At 36.6% G+C, this 15,762-nt stretch overlaps 1 protein-coding gene across 2 annotated transcripts in view; it reads right to left on the minus strand.

Moving 5' to 3' along the window:
* LOC137631164 (uncharacterized) overlaps positions 1 to 8,073 on the minus strand; it is a 24,431-nt gene extending 16,358 nt beyond the window's left edge. For both annotated transcript variants that reach the window (XM_068362875.1, XM_068362876.1), the window contains exon 1: positions 7,916 to 8,073. In XM_068362875.1, the coding sequence (XP_068218976.1) occupies positions 7,916 to 7,929 (14 nt within the window). In that variant the 5' untranslated portion in view covers positions 7,930 to 8,073. The remainder of the gene's footprint in view (positions 1 to 7,915) is intronic.
* Positions 8,074 to 15,762: the final 7,689 nt, after the last annotated feature.

Here is a 15,762-nt window from a genome sequence, read left to right on the forward strand (position 1 = left end):
ATTCACCGGAACACTCATATATTGAGCCTGGGTTGGAGAACATTCTGGGTATCAGAGCTCCATAGGAGTATGTCTATATGCCTGTGTTTCAGACCCATTCTTATTAGTAGAGCTCTTACCCTGAAACCAGCTATGGTCCAAGGGAGAAAACTCAAAGATTATCAAACAAAATTACCTTGTCTCTAATTAAAGTGAAGAGCATACTTCCTCACGGGTGCGAGAGTATGCAGGAATAATTTCCAATATTTCTGTTTGTGTTAATGTAAAAATAATTTTGCGCAACCACGATTGCAAGAATCCATACTCGTCCAAGTGACTACTCTATCCTGGCCACTTGGGCTCCCTAGTGCCTTTTTTGTTATCTGTCGATTGTAGACTAGTTGTGAGCTTAATAGCTACCAAGGCACAGCATGCTCAAGTCTCCATGTGCTGACATATCAAGGAGTGCACAGCACTGTGAGAAAACCCGAAGTTCAGTCTTGAGCTCGTTAGTAACAAGAAAGATGCATGGGATTTCATAAATAGGTGGGTGTTCAAACTCCCGTACATGAAGACAAACAGAGGAGTGCGCTTGAGCAAAGACATAATCCCATTCAATGGATCTAGTCACCAAGGTGAGTTGGCAAAACACCGAATGCTAGTAATCCTAAGCGATCGCAGGAACAGGCGAAAGACTATGTTTTATGAATGTTCACTAAAGCAAGGTCTTATGAGTACTGGTTGGTGCGCACAGGAGAGCAATTCTCAAAAGAAGCATGTGCTTGCACAGTGCACATTGGCACACTCAACAGGAGCATCTCACTATCCATAAATATATGAAAGACAACCATGTTCATCATCAGAAACATCAAAGGATGTTAATTTATGTCTTTTCATTTAAATGAATGATGCAATGGAAAACTAGGGTCTTCTGCAAGTTCCTTTGAAGTTTGGGCAGAGGGAAGGACATCCTTGTTATGTTACATAGGACGGAAAGTTCATGAAAATAGTCATGTCAGGGCCACAAGATCCCCCCACACAAGAGCAGTACCCACAAAGCAACTAGAGCGCACAGCTAAGTATCTGGAGAACATTAGTATGCATCAACAGCTAAATTCAAAGTACCTACTAAGTGAGTCAGCATTGGGATGGGGCTTTGCAGTTGGCTGCCAATTACTACCAACACCTTGTTATGATTTTAAGAGTTTTTCAACTTCTCTGAAATCATACTCCTATCAAAGGATGAAGGTTTGAATTTGTTAGGAACAATCAAATGTTTTATTGAGCAAAGAGCTTATGGGGGCAATTTAACTTATAAAATTGCCCAACAAAAATAAGTAACTCCAGAGACAGGCAGTTGGAAATATAAATGTCCATGTATTTAATCAGCAGTATTAAGCAACAAATAATAAAACATTACGTGGAAGGACTATTGTAGGGTTACACACTAATCTAACCTTCCCTAATCTAGGATGCCAAATTCTACATGGCTTGAGAGCATTGTCTTTCATCCAACGGGCCCTCACAATCTAACCTGAACTTGAGTGCAATTTACCTTTGTGTGAAATAGCACAATTTTCAAAGTAATTTATATTATTCCTAACTATACAAACAGAAGACTGTCACCCTTCATCCTGACCGACAGTACGTGTGGTTGCTTCAGTACATAACCAAGCAATAGTAACAGGAGCTAGGCCCCGGTACTACGCACCCAGATACCTCAGATCTGGGTTGGTTCTTGCTACCACAACTTTCTATCTCTCCCTTAAGAGAATAAAGTTTGGTTGAGTGCCCAGAAAAAGAGGGAAGATGAGCTGAGCCCTTCATCACAACTGATAGTGCCTTTGCTCGATGTGGAAAAAGGTTCCCAGTTAAGCAAAGCAATAGTGTAAACATTTGTGCCGTGTACGAGAAGCCTTCCAAGTCTGGATTGATTCTCGGTACCACACTGCCTCTCACAAAGGAGCAGGAGGATATCATTCAGTCTCTCACATGACTCCTGACAATCGGTCTTCTTTGACTTATATATCAACTAAGTAACGTTTTAAGAACCCAATGGAGATGAGGCATAGAAGAAATAAGCGCAGGAGCACACAAGCTTCTTGCATGCCTTCTTTGGATTGAGGTTTTGGAAACCCACACAATGCTCTTATTATTATTATTATTATTATTACTATCCAAGCTACAACCCTAATTGGAAAAGCAAGATGCTATAAGCCCAGGGGCTCCAATAGGGAAAAATAGCCCAGTGAGGAAAGGAAATAAGGAAATAAATAACTGAAGAGAACAAATTAACAATAAATCATTCTAAAAAAAAAAAAAAAAAAAAAAAAGTAATGTCAAAAGAGATATATCATATATAAACTATTAACAACGTCAACAACAAAAATGTCATATACTGTATAAACTATAAAAAGACTCATGTCCGTCTGGTCAGCAAAAAAGCATTTGCTCCAACTTTGAACTTTTGAAGTTCTACTGATTCAACAACCCGATTAGGAAGATCATTCCACAACTTGGTAACAGCTGGAATAAAACTTCTAGAGTACTGCGTAGTATTGAGTCTTATGATGGAGAAGGCCTGGCTATTAGAATTAACTGCCTGCCTAGTATTACGAACAGGATAGAATTGTCCAGGGAGATCTGAATGTAAAGGATGGTCAGAGTTATGAAAAATCTTATGCAACATGCATAATGAACTAATTGATCGACGGTGCCAGAGATTAATATCTAGATCAGGAATAAGAAATTTAATAGACCGTAAGTTTCTGTCCAACAAATTAAGATGAGAATCAGCAGCTGAAGACCAGACAGGAGAACAATACTCAAAACAAGGTAGAATAAAAGAATTAAAACACTTCTTCAGAATAGATTGATCACCGAATATCTTAAAAGACTTTCTCAATAAGCCAATTTTTTGTGCAATTGAAGAAGACACAGACCTTATATGTTTCTCAAAAGTAAATTTGCTGTCAAGAATCACGCCTAAAATTTTGAAAGAGTCATACAAATTTAAAGAAACATTATCAATACTGAGATCCGGATGTTGAGGAGCCACCGTCCTTGACCTACTTACAATCATACTTTGAGTTTTGTTAGGATTCAACTTCATACCCCATAATTTGCACCATGCACTAATTTTAGCTAAATCTCTATTAAGGGATTCACCAACCCCAGATCTACATTCAGGGGATGGAATTGATGCAAAGAGAGTAGCATCATCTGCATATGCAACAAGCTTATTTTCTAGGCCAAACCACATGTCATGTGTATATAGTATGAAAAGTAATGGGCCAAGAACACTACCCTGTGGAACACCGGATATCACATTCCTATACTCACTATGGTGCCCATCAACAACAACTCTTTGAGATCTACTACTTAAAAAATCAATAATAATGCTAAGAAACGACCCACCCACTCCCAACTGTTTCAGTTTGAAAACAAGGGCCTCATGATTAACACGGTCAAAGGCAGCACTAAAATCAAGGCCAATCATACGAACTTCCCGACCACAATCAAGGGATTTCTGTACTGCATTGGAGATTGTAAGAAGGGCATCACATGCTCCAAGGCCTTTCCGAAAACCAAATTGCAAACTAGGGAATAGATGATTACCTTCAGCAAACCTATTAAGACGTTTTGCCAGAAGACGTTCAAAAACTTTAGATAATATGGGAGTTATGGAAATTGGAGGCGGTGGTCACAGAACCCTCTTCAAAAGCAGCAGACACCAACAGCCAGGGCCTCTCACTTCAGTACCTTCACTGATGAAGCCGTAGTCAGAAAGACAACAGGGGCAATCTTTCTCTTGCCAATGGAGCACCAGCTATACCAAAAAGACCAGCTTCATGAGATTGTCATTGTCCTTGCATAACCACACGTACCGAGCAAGGATAGTAAAGGGAAGACTGGGAAACTCATTTGCATTTCGTGAGCTGTTTTCCCGCTTTAGTAAGGAGCGTTGGTAACAGATGGCACTTTTATATTGTGTGCTTGTCGTTTGCTACTTGTTTACTTTAGTCTTGATAACAATCAGAGCATTGCAATACCGAATAGCAGATGATGTGTATATTGGCCCTTAAGAATAAACTATCTTTAAATGGCACATTTTTTTTATGACACTTATTGATGCATAGTGAGGGAAGGTTTGAGATTGAATGCATAGATGAGTAAAACTTGCATAACATGCGTACCCTACTTTATCAAAGACCGAGATTATACATTTAAATAGGCTACGACCACTTCGAGAGGCTCTCATCTTACTAATGTAGGTGCCAACACGTATCTCTATAAACAAAAATCACATCAAATGCAAGAAAAATAAGAATCTTTTTTTCTGACCATATCCCTATATGGTGTGAGCAAAAAATGACTTAACAAGCTTCAGACAATACTAGACCACCCACCACTTATCTTCTCCCGACCTCCTAGTTTAGTCTAATGCACAGGTCCGACTTTGGATGCTATTTTAGTTATATTTGCAATATTATTTAATCATTAAATACAAAGCCTAATTTCAACTTTTATTTTGTAAATTTGTGTAAAGTCTTAAAGACTAGTCATTCTAAAGATGACATACGCAATTGGGTATTTAATAACAATACTAAATATTACATATACATATTGAATTTTGTTTAAATCTATCGTCCTGTGTAAAGGAAGAGGGGCCTCTGCTTAAAAAATCAATAAACAAACTACACAAGTATAAACAAGAATATAGCTAGTCTAATGATCTAAACGATCTCATACAAATATATGGAAAATTACAAGATGAATAATATAGACCAATTGTTATAGTCACATTTTAATCCTCCGAAAATCCGAATTCCGTAGTTTTTAAGCAAATTAGTTGGGCCTGTTTGCCAATAGGAGGCGCTGAACAGGCACTGCGAGTACACAAGGTTTTTATAGATGGGCTTTCTGGTCTTCCCTTTACTGTCTTTGCGTAGAGAGGGGATGACGGCACAGTGCACTCAGTCATGGCCCCTGTAAAAAGCACTTTAACCTGCCACACATTTACGGCTTTACTACGAAACTACTACACATCCTTGTTCTTCAATTTATCCAGGTTTACCCATACACAACAGTATGTCTGCAAACTTTAATCATTAAAAACACAAAATTTGAGAGGCAGAAAAGTAAGCTTGTGTGTACACTGCTTGCAACGTTAGTGAAAAGTGTCTAGCAGATTGACAAGTGGGCAGGGCTTACCCACACCCAACAGGCCCCTTAAACTACCTTGAATCTTTTATGTCAGCACCAGCACTTTAGTCCTATTCCTACTATAGGACGATGGTTTGTATTTGTGTAGAACCTAAAGGGAATTTACCCAATAACATACTTAGCTAGGAACTGAAGCCCATAGATCTATGCTGCCCTAGTGTGTCATAAATCTTAAGACAATTAAAAACTGATTTTAACCTAGCTTTATCCAGTCTAAGACAGAAAATTCTAACTAACGATGATATACAGTAGCTTGGAAGTAAATTACATTCTTGCTATCATTTGGGAATGGACGGCATTTAACAACTTAAAATTTTATGAAAAAAAGTTTATGGTGAGGGAAGGCAACATTTAAGAAGCCTTGATGACACCCAAATAAATATTTATGGCAACTGGGTCCAAATATCAAGTAGAGTTCGTGACATGGACGTGTTAGTGATCTGTACATCAGTACTCAAAAATAATGTAAAAATAGCTGGATATCCTCTCAGATATATTGCCTTTGTAAAGAACTATCTGAATCAATATACTGTTAAGTAACATGGGATTAACAGTTATTTCACTGCAACTATTACAATTTACAGAAAGTACAACATGGGATTAACAGTCAACATGGGATTAACAGTGTTATTTCACTGCAACTATTACAATTTACATAGAAAGTACAACCTGAGATACAAAACACAATTGGAAGACAAGATTGATAACTGGTATTGCACCCAGAGAAAGGATGATCCCTGTACTGATTGAACTACCCTACACTGACTGACTATTAGAACTATAATAATTTTTGACTATTAGAACTATAGTAATTTTTACTATTAGAACTATAATAATTTTTGACTATTAGAACTATAGTAATTTTTACTATTAGAACTATAATAATTTTTGACTATTAGAACTATAGTAATTTTTACTATTAGAACTATAATAATTTTAAGATATGGTCAGAAAAACATGAAAGCTAGATGAAAGTATATATCTCATGTAATTGGCGTGAAAATAGTATTTTTTTTTAAAGATTGGTCAGAAAAACAAAATAGCTGGCTGGGAAATAGATGGCTCATGTAATTAGCTTGGAAATAAAGTATTATAATTACATAGGTCTTATATCGCATACATCAAAAAGATCTTTAATCCAAAATGGCCCGTTCCCATGTAATTGGCGTGAAAATGGTAATTTTATTTAAGATATGATCAGAAAAATAAAATAGCTAGCTGGGAAATATATGGCTCATGTAATTGGCTTGAAAATAAAGTATTATAATTACATATCGCATACATCAAAAGGATCTTTGATCCAAAGAGGCCCATTTCGCTTGCAAACAATCATTTTATGCTCTTATGCATCTGGCAAGTAGTTTGAACATCAACCATGTGGGTTTAAGGTCTATAGAATATCCATATATTTTACTTTTATATCAGTAACAACAGGTATATAAACGAAGTGCTTTATAAATATATATTGCCGATAAAGATGAAAATACTAAATAATGAAATAAATAGCATTATCCTCTAGGAAACGTTTGTGCTCTTGTGAAGGCAATTATACTGGAACTGTAGAGGAGAGGAATAGAAAATGGTTGTAGTAAATCCGCAATCGGGAACTTATGCATAAGTAATTGGGAGTTCTTTATTTGCTAAACAAATCCAGCTAATGATTGTGCCATACAAAAAAAAAATGTTCAGTAACCCGCCTCTAAGGTCTCAAAAACAAATAGGCTTCAACAACGAAATAGGGTTCACATTTTAAGTACATCAGCACTCAAGATATTATGCTCAAAACTCCATTAATCACACAGAAATACATGTCAAAATAGCCAATACTAATTTCTTAAAGCGACAAATGGCAGAACAGCTAGAAATTAAAGAATCACATTTACTATTCCCTTACATACTTTGGCCGTCCAGTTCTCATAACGTAATGAGTTGTTGCTCAAATTTCGAAATGAATACACCTACCAAAATTTATTCAAGGCAACCAGTAAATTTCAATCAGTACAGGAGTGGTCTTTGCTTAGGGTGTAACACTTTAACAATCTTGTTCCTTTGACGATGACGACACCTTCAACAACGATGCCCTCAACGACAACTTCGACAAATTCAATGACGACGATAGTTTTGTAATCAATAAAATTTCCATGATTCCACATAAAATTTGGGTTAAATTAAATTAGTTTTTAGAAGGCCAGTGTGAGCCATAACCAGCCCACTTATCATACTAAATAGAGCTTATTACGTTAAATGATACTTTGGCCGTCCAGTTCTGTTAACGTAACGAGTCATTGCTCACATTTCGAAATGAATATGCCTACCAAAATTTATTAAAGGCAACCAATAAATTTTAATCAGTACAGGAGTGTTCTTTGCTCAGGGGGTAACACTTCACCAACCTTGTTCCTTTGACAATGACGACACCTTCAATAAGGATGCCTTCAACGACAAGTTCGACAAATTCGATTGTTTTGTAATCAATAAAATTGCCATGCTTCCACATATAACAGGGGTTAAATCAATTTAGTTTTAGAAGGTCAGTGTGAGCCATACCCTGCCCACCTATAACTAAATAGAACCTATTATGTTAAATGAGTTAAACCACATATAAACCCCCGTCACGTTTAATAAAACTAACAAAATGCGTAATGCACGAAGAAAAAATCCCAACGCAAAATTCTGTCCGTTAAAAACACAAAACCATACAATTACTAACCGTAGCGACGACATTGTCGTCAAAATTCCTTATTTTCGTCTTTTAAATTGTCTTTCAGATGTATATATTTTCTGCACAACTTTACCACGTACTCCACGTTCAACGTCACCAGCACAAATAAAGCATAAACCCACGTATGACGATGCACTGCAAGGATCTTGGAGTGGCCTCACAACTGGTGTGTTTGCTTTTCAGTCATTGGAACTCTAGCCGACAGATGGCACTGGACTCATATGGAAAGAACAGTGTGTTAATAAGAATAAACTTAACCGCAGCAAAACATCAGAATTTTATTTTTTTTTCGTTAGATAGAAATGTTCAGTTTCAAAATAAATTGTATTATTTTAGTAAGAGCTTCAACTTCCTTTAGCTTCGTAACCAATGTCAGAATAGTTGACACCCGATCACCACCTCATCTCACTTCAGGGTTGCTAGGTTGGCCTTTTTCGGACCAAAAAACTCCAAATTTGACCTTTTTTCGTGCTAGATACCTAGATTTGGCCTTTTTGAAATTATTTAGCCTTGAATGCTATGTTTTCGGCATTTTTCTACTATTATGTTGGCCTTTTAAAGCTGCAGTTGATCAGACATTGGCCTTTTCTCATTTGGAAAACCTGGCAACCCTGCTTCAAACAACCAAATGGAAAATTGAAATGTGGTCATCATGAAGCCAAGAAAATAAAACGGTTGATGGAAAATGCACAATTAAGTTAATTCATTATTTAAGGGATAAAATGTCTTTTTCCCTTAAGAAGAATATATACGCTTCGTGCGAGAATAATTTAATAGAAAATCCTCTTCCCCTTTTCCATTATTCATAGAATCAAGTTATATATCTACTGTAGATTCTAGAGCGTTCAAATATGCGGCCCCAAGACTATACAATAAGCTCCCACTAGACAACCGAAAGACTGAATATATCAAGGCTTTTAATAGAAAACTGGAGACTTTCTCGATCTCTAAGTGCTTCGTTAACGTGGATTTACCAGTAAACGAGTAATATACAGTGTGAAAAGCTGATGCCTTAGAATATTTACGATAAAATGAATTACGAAAGGTCCTGAAGACAGTAGGGTTCCCTTATTATTACTACTATTATTATTACTAGCCAAGCTACAACCCTAGCTGGAAAAGCAAAATGCTATAAGCCCAAGGGCTCCAACAGGGAAAAATAGCCCAGTGAGGAAAGGAAACAAGGAAATAAATAAATGATGAGAATAAATTAACACTATATCATTCTAAAAACAGTAACAGCGTCAAAACAGATATGTCCTATATAAACTATTAACAACGTCAAAAACAGATATGTCATATATAAACTATGAAAAGACCCATGTCAGCCTGGTCAACATAAAAACATTTGCAGCCAAGGCCCAGAAAACATCCCTTAAAGTAAAATATAAGAATAAATGGTGCTAGTTTAGTATGTGGCCAACCATTTTTTAGGTTAGGTTAGGTTAGGTCAGGTTAGGTTAGGTCACATACTAAAGCAGATAGAATTTCGTAGACCATAATCGAAAGGTAGGCCACATACTAAACCGGCACCGAATAAATATTGGGGGGAATAAGTTTAGAATGCACACTGACCTCTGCTTAAAAAATGGGCATGTTTTACTTGAGTATTTTTGACAGAGTCTGAGAATCCTTATAGTGGCAAAACATTATAAATCTAATTTTTACTAATTCAAAACCTTCAAATATTGGTTAAAAAGGACACAATCTTCAAAATATCCCTCACAACCATACAGGTAAATGTTATGATTGCTGGCTGTTACAGTGTCTTTTTCCTGGCACTGTCCTTACCTTGGGATCAGACGGGCGTGTTCCTAAAATACCCTTGAGAAATTAGGTACCTACTTGTTAGTTGACTGCTGCTGGTCGTAGTTATGATTGACAGAAAAGAAGAAAAAACACGCCTGTCTCCGTCATCATACTTCTTTGCCATCAAAACAAGAGAACCTCGATGATATAATTCTCACTCTATGGGGATTTAAAAATTCAAAAGATTCTCTCTCTCTCTCTCTCTCTCTCTCTCTCTCTCTCTCTCTCTCTCTCTCTCTCTCTCTCTCGAGAAAGACTTGTCTACGCAAATTCACATAACATATAAACTGTTCTCAAGTAGCACAAGTAATCCTGTAATACTAGTTGGTATCCTGTTCCTAATATTTAATTGAAAATTTTCAAATGGAGACTTGTAAGAGCAGAAGTCGCTATTTTGAGAAAAAAAAACGATAACTTTTGCCAAATGAATAAACTCGGCAAAACAAATTAGCAACAACAATAGAAATAAAATATACTATTTTAATAACGAAATAATGTGCAGTATCAAATCAAGCTAAACTCTTTAATATTCAATTTCCGTTAGCGGCCTTATTAACGTTTGTTGCCCAAGAAAATTTCGCATGAAACTTTAAAGTATTATAAAAAAAAAACTTTCACAATAAGATTGATTCTCTTGGGATATCCTTCTCAATTTTTTTCCTTCGTTGTTTTCGTGTAAAAAAAAAAAAATCTTAAGTTTTTGTTTGTACCAGCCTTTATCTTGAAGCGTATTTCCTTGGGTCAACTAATGTACCATAATAATAAACGTAAGTTGCTGGTTGAACCAGCTGTCGACAGAAGAGATCAATGGAACATCATAGAAGCAATTTTCGTCTTTTCATCGGGAGTTTTTACTTATATTTTACCTTGAAGATGAGAAATTTAAAAAATATTGAAGAGGAGATACCTTAGAATTTTAGTAACCACATGTGCAACTGAATTTAAGTGCAATTTTGTTTGTATGTATGTATGTATAGGGAGTTTTGAAAATTTCTGATTTACATCTGTGTATGTAAAAATATGAATGCATACCTACGTATTCTTTAGCAAATGTGCTGCGTCAAAGGTCAAACCTCTGCTTTCCGTAAGTACCGCTTAGTGTGGTGTCGTGCCAAACGTTCTGTGTTGCAATGTCTATTTATCTTACCAAAATGAACCAGCGAGATGTCAGCAAACAATAACCGCAGTGTAAACACAAACCATCTCTTCAAATCTTTACAATAATTCACCTTCTGATAGCTTTCCGTCAGTAGAACCGCCGTCATACTTTCGAAGCTAACCCTTTCGCATCTACTTACTTTTGTGGGTTTATTTCTCGCCCTCCGTCAAACACTAAAAGTCTGTTCAGGCGGGCCTTGGTGTGTGAAAAAATAATTTCTTTCCAGTTAATATTTTGCTCTGTATCTTATCATTTTTTTCGCTTGCATTTGTATTCAGGCTTAATAGTTTTCAGGTCACTATTATAACACTTTCTAAAAGGATAAGTCTTCAGGTTTTTCTTGAAAGCTGCCACATTTTGTGAAACTAATTCCGTATATCATTTAAAAGTGTCAAAAAACACCTATAGTCAATTTTTTTTTTAGTGAGGCAGATTTGCACCGACCTCCACGGGTGCCCTTTTAGCTCGGAAAAGTTTCCTGATTGCTGATTGGTTGGACAAGATGACTCTAACCAATCAGCGATCAAGAAACTTTTCCGAGCTAAAAGGGCACCGCTGCGAGTCAGTGCAAATCTGCCTCATTAAAAAAAAATTTACTATAGCTGTCATCATCAGATATTTTTTAAATTACGACCCCTTTCTATCGAGAGTTCTACAGTCGATGTTTATGAAAACATATTTCTTCATTATATATATATATATATATATATATATATATATATCTTACAAAGCTGGTCTAGTGTAGAGTAAATACAATAGTGTTTATTCATGATTTTATTTATTTATTTCATTTATGCATTGAAAAAATGATTAGCCAACCCGTAAAATAAGCTCTTCTCATGTAGACGTAAGTATATAATGTAAATAACTCAAGACATTCGTCGTTAATTTCATTGTGTTCTTTATTCAAGTTAGTAAATGTAATTTTACGTTACTTTTAAGAATTAACTTTTTAGTTCACACATTTTGTTATGAAGTCTTACATAATCTGTTTGAGAATGTTATGTGACCATATGAAATATGAACAAGGGCTTATGTAATGTTCTTTTATATTTTTATGAGGTATTGCGTTATGTCTGTGAGAGAATACGCAGTGCACCATGTGCTTTAGAGAATTCGTGAAAAACTTAGTGATAGGATGTTATCTTTTTTTTTTAATTCGGGGAAAGGAATTTTCGTTGTTTAATTTTATGTGATTTGCAGATGTGGAAATACCATTTACTTCCTGGATTTTATTCAAAATATTTTGCACTAATAAAAATGCTGAAAAACTAGTATTTGAAAATGTTTGACCTCAACGTACATTAGATTTATATCTCTCGAGACTCCTTCTCTACTGTGCATATGCGTACGAGTGTGTCCGTATGCATTACCTTCACAGCAAGGTCAACGCATTTATCTTACTCTTGTTAAACTGCCGCGTCATTTATTTGTAGAGACTGATCTATGAGATTCTCTGTGTAACGGAAGACAGACAGACAGAGGCTGAGGAGGAGACAGGAAAGAGGGTCTGATCTGTAACGAAAGACAGACAGACAGAGGCTGAGGAGGAGACAGGAAAGAAGGTCTGCTCTGTACAGGCTGCTGAGTAGCAAAAGCCCTCGGTGCCATAAACTAAAGGTGTAAGAGAAAATCAGAAAGGAAGGGCGGGAAGAAAGAAGGGGAGACGGCAATCGCTGGCCAATTAACTTAATGAGATAGGGAAGAAGCTAATTGACCGCTTCTGGCATCTGCACAGCCCCAGTATTCTTTACCTTTATAAAAACATTTTATAACTGTAGTTCTTCATATCATATATTACCCAATACATTTATCTGATCTTTGTGCAGGTTATCCGTCATTGCATTTAACAGCTATATGGAATAAAAAAGAAAAAGCTGCAGGTGATTTTCATTCATAGGTAGGAAAACATTGTAAGGATATTATACTATTCACAACTTTCTCATCAACATTTCTAAACTGTATTCGTAAGTTGGAAAATACTGGAGGATTATAACTGTCAATGCATGTAAGTCATTTATCACGCCGAGTATTAGGGGAAGATTTTCAGCTTATTTTTCGTCAATGGAAGTTGAGATACAAATGGGAAAAGGTTCGTATTGTTCTCTTTACAAGTGAGCTGTTGTGTATTAAAACACATCGAAGGATATTGTGACATGAAAGGAATAAGGCCTGGGTCTCTGTTGTAACTTTCCTAACATATAAGATTATCTCTCTCTCTCTCTCTCTCTCTCTCTCTCTCTCTCTCTCTCTCTCTCTCTCTCTCTCTCTCTCTCTCTCTCTCTCTACTGGAACAGTTGATTGTCGTTTTTGGGGAATTCACATCGCCCACTGATAACCCTAATCTTTAGGGACCCAAGGATTGTACAACACGTTTGAATGGCTTTAGGATTACTGGATTCGTGCCACCTGAACGATAAAAAATTTGTACATTATCCAGCAAACATTTCCCTTTGCCATCTTCTTGCTGGCCTAGATCGGGGCATTGAAGTACTTCCCCAATTGGTCTTTGTATTACAGAAATAAAGATTGAGTAATTAATCTAAAAATATTTACAAGGAATTTAGATATTTTGAAAGAAAATCTAACTTATATAAAGAATGATTACCGGATTTATAACAATTACGAAAAGACCCTTCAAAGGGGAACTCCGTACGAAATTTTATTTCAAAACAACGTAACTGTTATGTTCTAACAAAGAGGCGAGGTGAATGCAAATAAACTTTATTCGACAGATAATGAACTTATATAGCAGCAGTTGAGAGCAAGAATGTCACAAAAATTTAATCAATCTAAAACGTGAGATGGTAAGCTTAAACTGGTTGTTCTATTATCATTGCAGAGAGAGAGAGAGAGAGAGAGAGAGAGAGAGAGAGAGAGAGAGATAAAAATATGAATACATTGTATGAGCGTGTATGAAACACGTGCGGTACAAGATACATAAATGCTTCGTCCTTTAACAAAAATTCTTCTTTTTCTTCTTTGTCTGCATCTTTTCCCACTTTTATGTGGGGTCGATGTTTTTGGCCAGTGTTCTCCATCTACCTCTGTCCCACACTTCATCACCGGTTAATCTCACAATCTCCACTGGCCATATTGGTTTTGGCTAATTTTTCAGGGCCGGATGCCTTTTCCTGCCGCCAACCCTCCCCATTTACCCGGGCTTGGGACCGGTACCAAGTTGAGGCTGGATTGGCCCCTTCAGTGGCTGGGTTCCTTTTACAGAAATAATTTCCGTAACTTTTCAAAGCAAGAGATAGACTAACATCGACATGCCAAAGTGCTACTTACTGTCACATGAACATAATGTTACGAAAATTCATTTGAAAACGACGACTGGTGAATTTCAACAGTTCTCTCAAACAATTTCAAATTCATATCATCAAACAGAAGGTTCCCGGACTAATTTACTTAAGAGACTAAGAGCTCGTGCTACCATAAGCCCAACTCGGTGTAATAAGATTTGTATACCTAAATTCATGTCTAACAAAATTAACAGACTTCCTAAATTGTGGATTTAAGAGATATGGAATATGAATAATCACGAATGTAACATACTGTGAATTATGCATAGATGTACACTGATGATAAGGGTGCAAGTACACACTCAAGCTAAAGTAGTTCATAAAACCTGAAGGATATTCAAGGAGGAAAATCGTTAGGGGATGGTCAAATACACAAAGATATGAAAGGGAAAGGTAAAACAGTTCGGATGTAGCAGAGAGAGAGAGAGAGAGAGAGAGAGAGAGAGAGAGAGAGAGAGACGATAAGAAGGATACGCCAGAGAAATCAGGAAAAATTATATTACGGGGAAAAAAAAAGATGAGAGGGGGATTTCCCACTAAAGACAAAGGACAAGAGAAGGACGTTATGGGAAGTAACTTAAAAAAGAGAAGAGTAAGTTAATTCTACAAAAACTAATAACAAGGACAGTGGTTTATTAACTTTATCGATCAGTCTAAGAAAGACAAAAAGTGACGCTGTTTTTCAGGCCCTTTAAATTATATCAAATTTCATCCATAGATAAAAAAAAGTTGGTTATGAATAGAAAACTGTAAACAAAAGTTTCCTTTACTATGGAACCCACGTTTTGATGATACTTCTCACAGTGATATAAAATATCTTATCTACCCCCGAGATCTAGAAAATAGGAACAGGGGGAGTAACTCAAGTAGGCCTATGTCCCTCAAATGACATCTTTTTTTTTTTTTTCCTTTTTTTTATAAAATTGTTCTCTGACTTCGAGAACCTCGTAGACATACTTTTAAAAGTGAGATGTATGCTAACATGAGTTATATGTAATACATTAAGCTTGAGAGAATGTCCTTTAAAGAAAAGATCTCTCTCTCTCTCTCTCTCTCTCTCTCTCTCTCTCTCTCTCTCTCTCTCTCTCTCTCTCTCTCTCTCTCTCTTGGCGAATAAATTACATCCACAAACATTTTGTGAAGTCAAATGATTATTTCTTCTTATAAGATCATCGACAAGTAACATCGGAGAGAGAGAGAGAGAGAGAGAGAGAGAGAGAGAGAGAGAGAAGAGAGAGAGAGAGAGAGAGAGACGAGAATTATCCGGACCTTATTTCCAGACGGGGACTCTTAGACAGTCAGTCATAGCCCCCAACGAAGAGAGAGAGAGAGAGAGAGAGAGAGAGAGAGAGAGAGAGAGAGAGAGAGAGAGAGAGAGCCTTATACCTTATTGCCTTATTCTATGTTTGGGTTCCCCCAGGTCCCTCAGTGTAAGGCACCTCGTATATACCAGAGAGTTGCTAATGCATCTTCCGGTGTATTTTGCATCTTCCAGTCTTGGATGGTCTGGGGAGAGAGAGAGAGAGAGAGAGAGAGAGAGAGAGAGAGAGAGAGAGAGAGAG

Source organism: Palaemon carinicauda, chromosome 39 (assembly GCF_036898095.1).
Source record: "Palaemon carinicauda isolate YSFRI2023 chromosome 39, ASM3689809v2, whole genome shotgun sequence".
Lineage (NCBI taxonomy): Eukaryota > Metazoa > Arthropoda > Malacostraca > Decapoda > Palaemonidae > Palaemon > Palaemon carinicauda.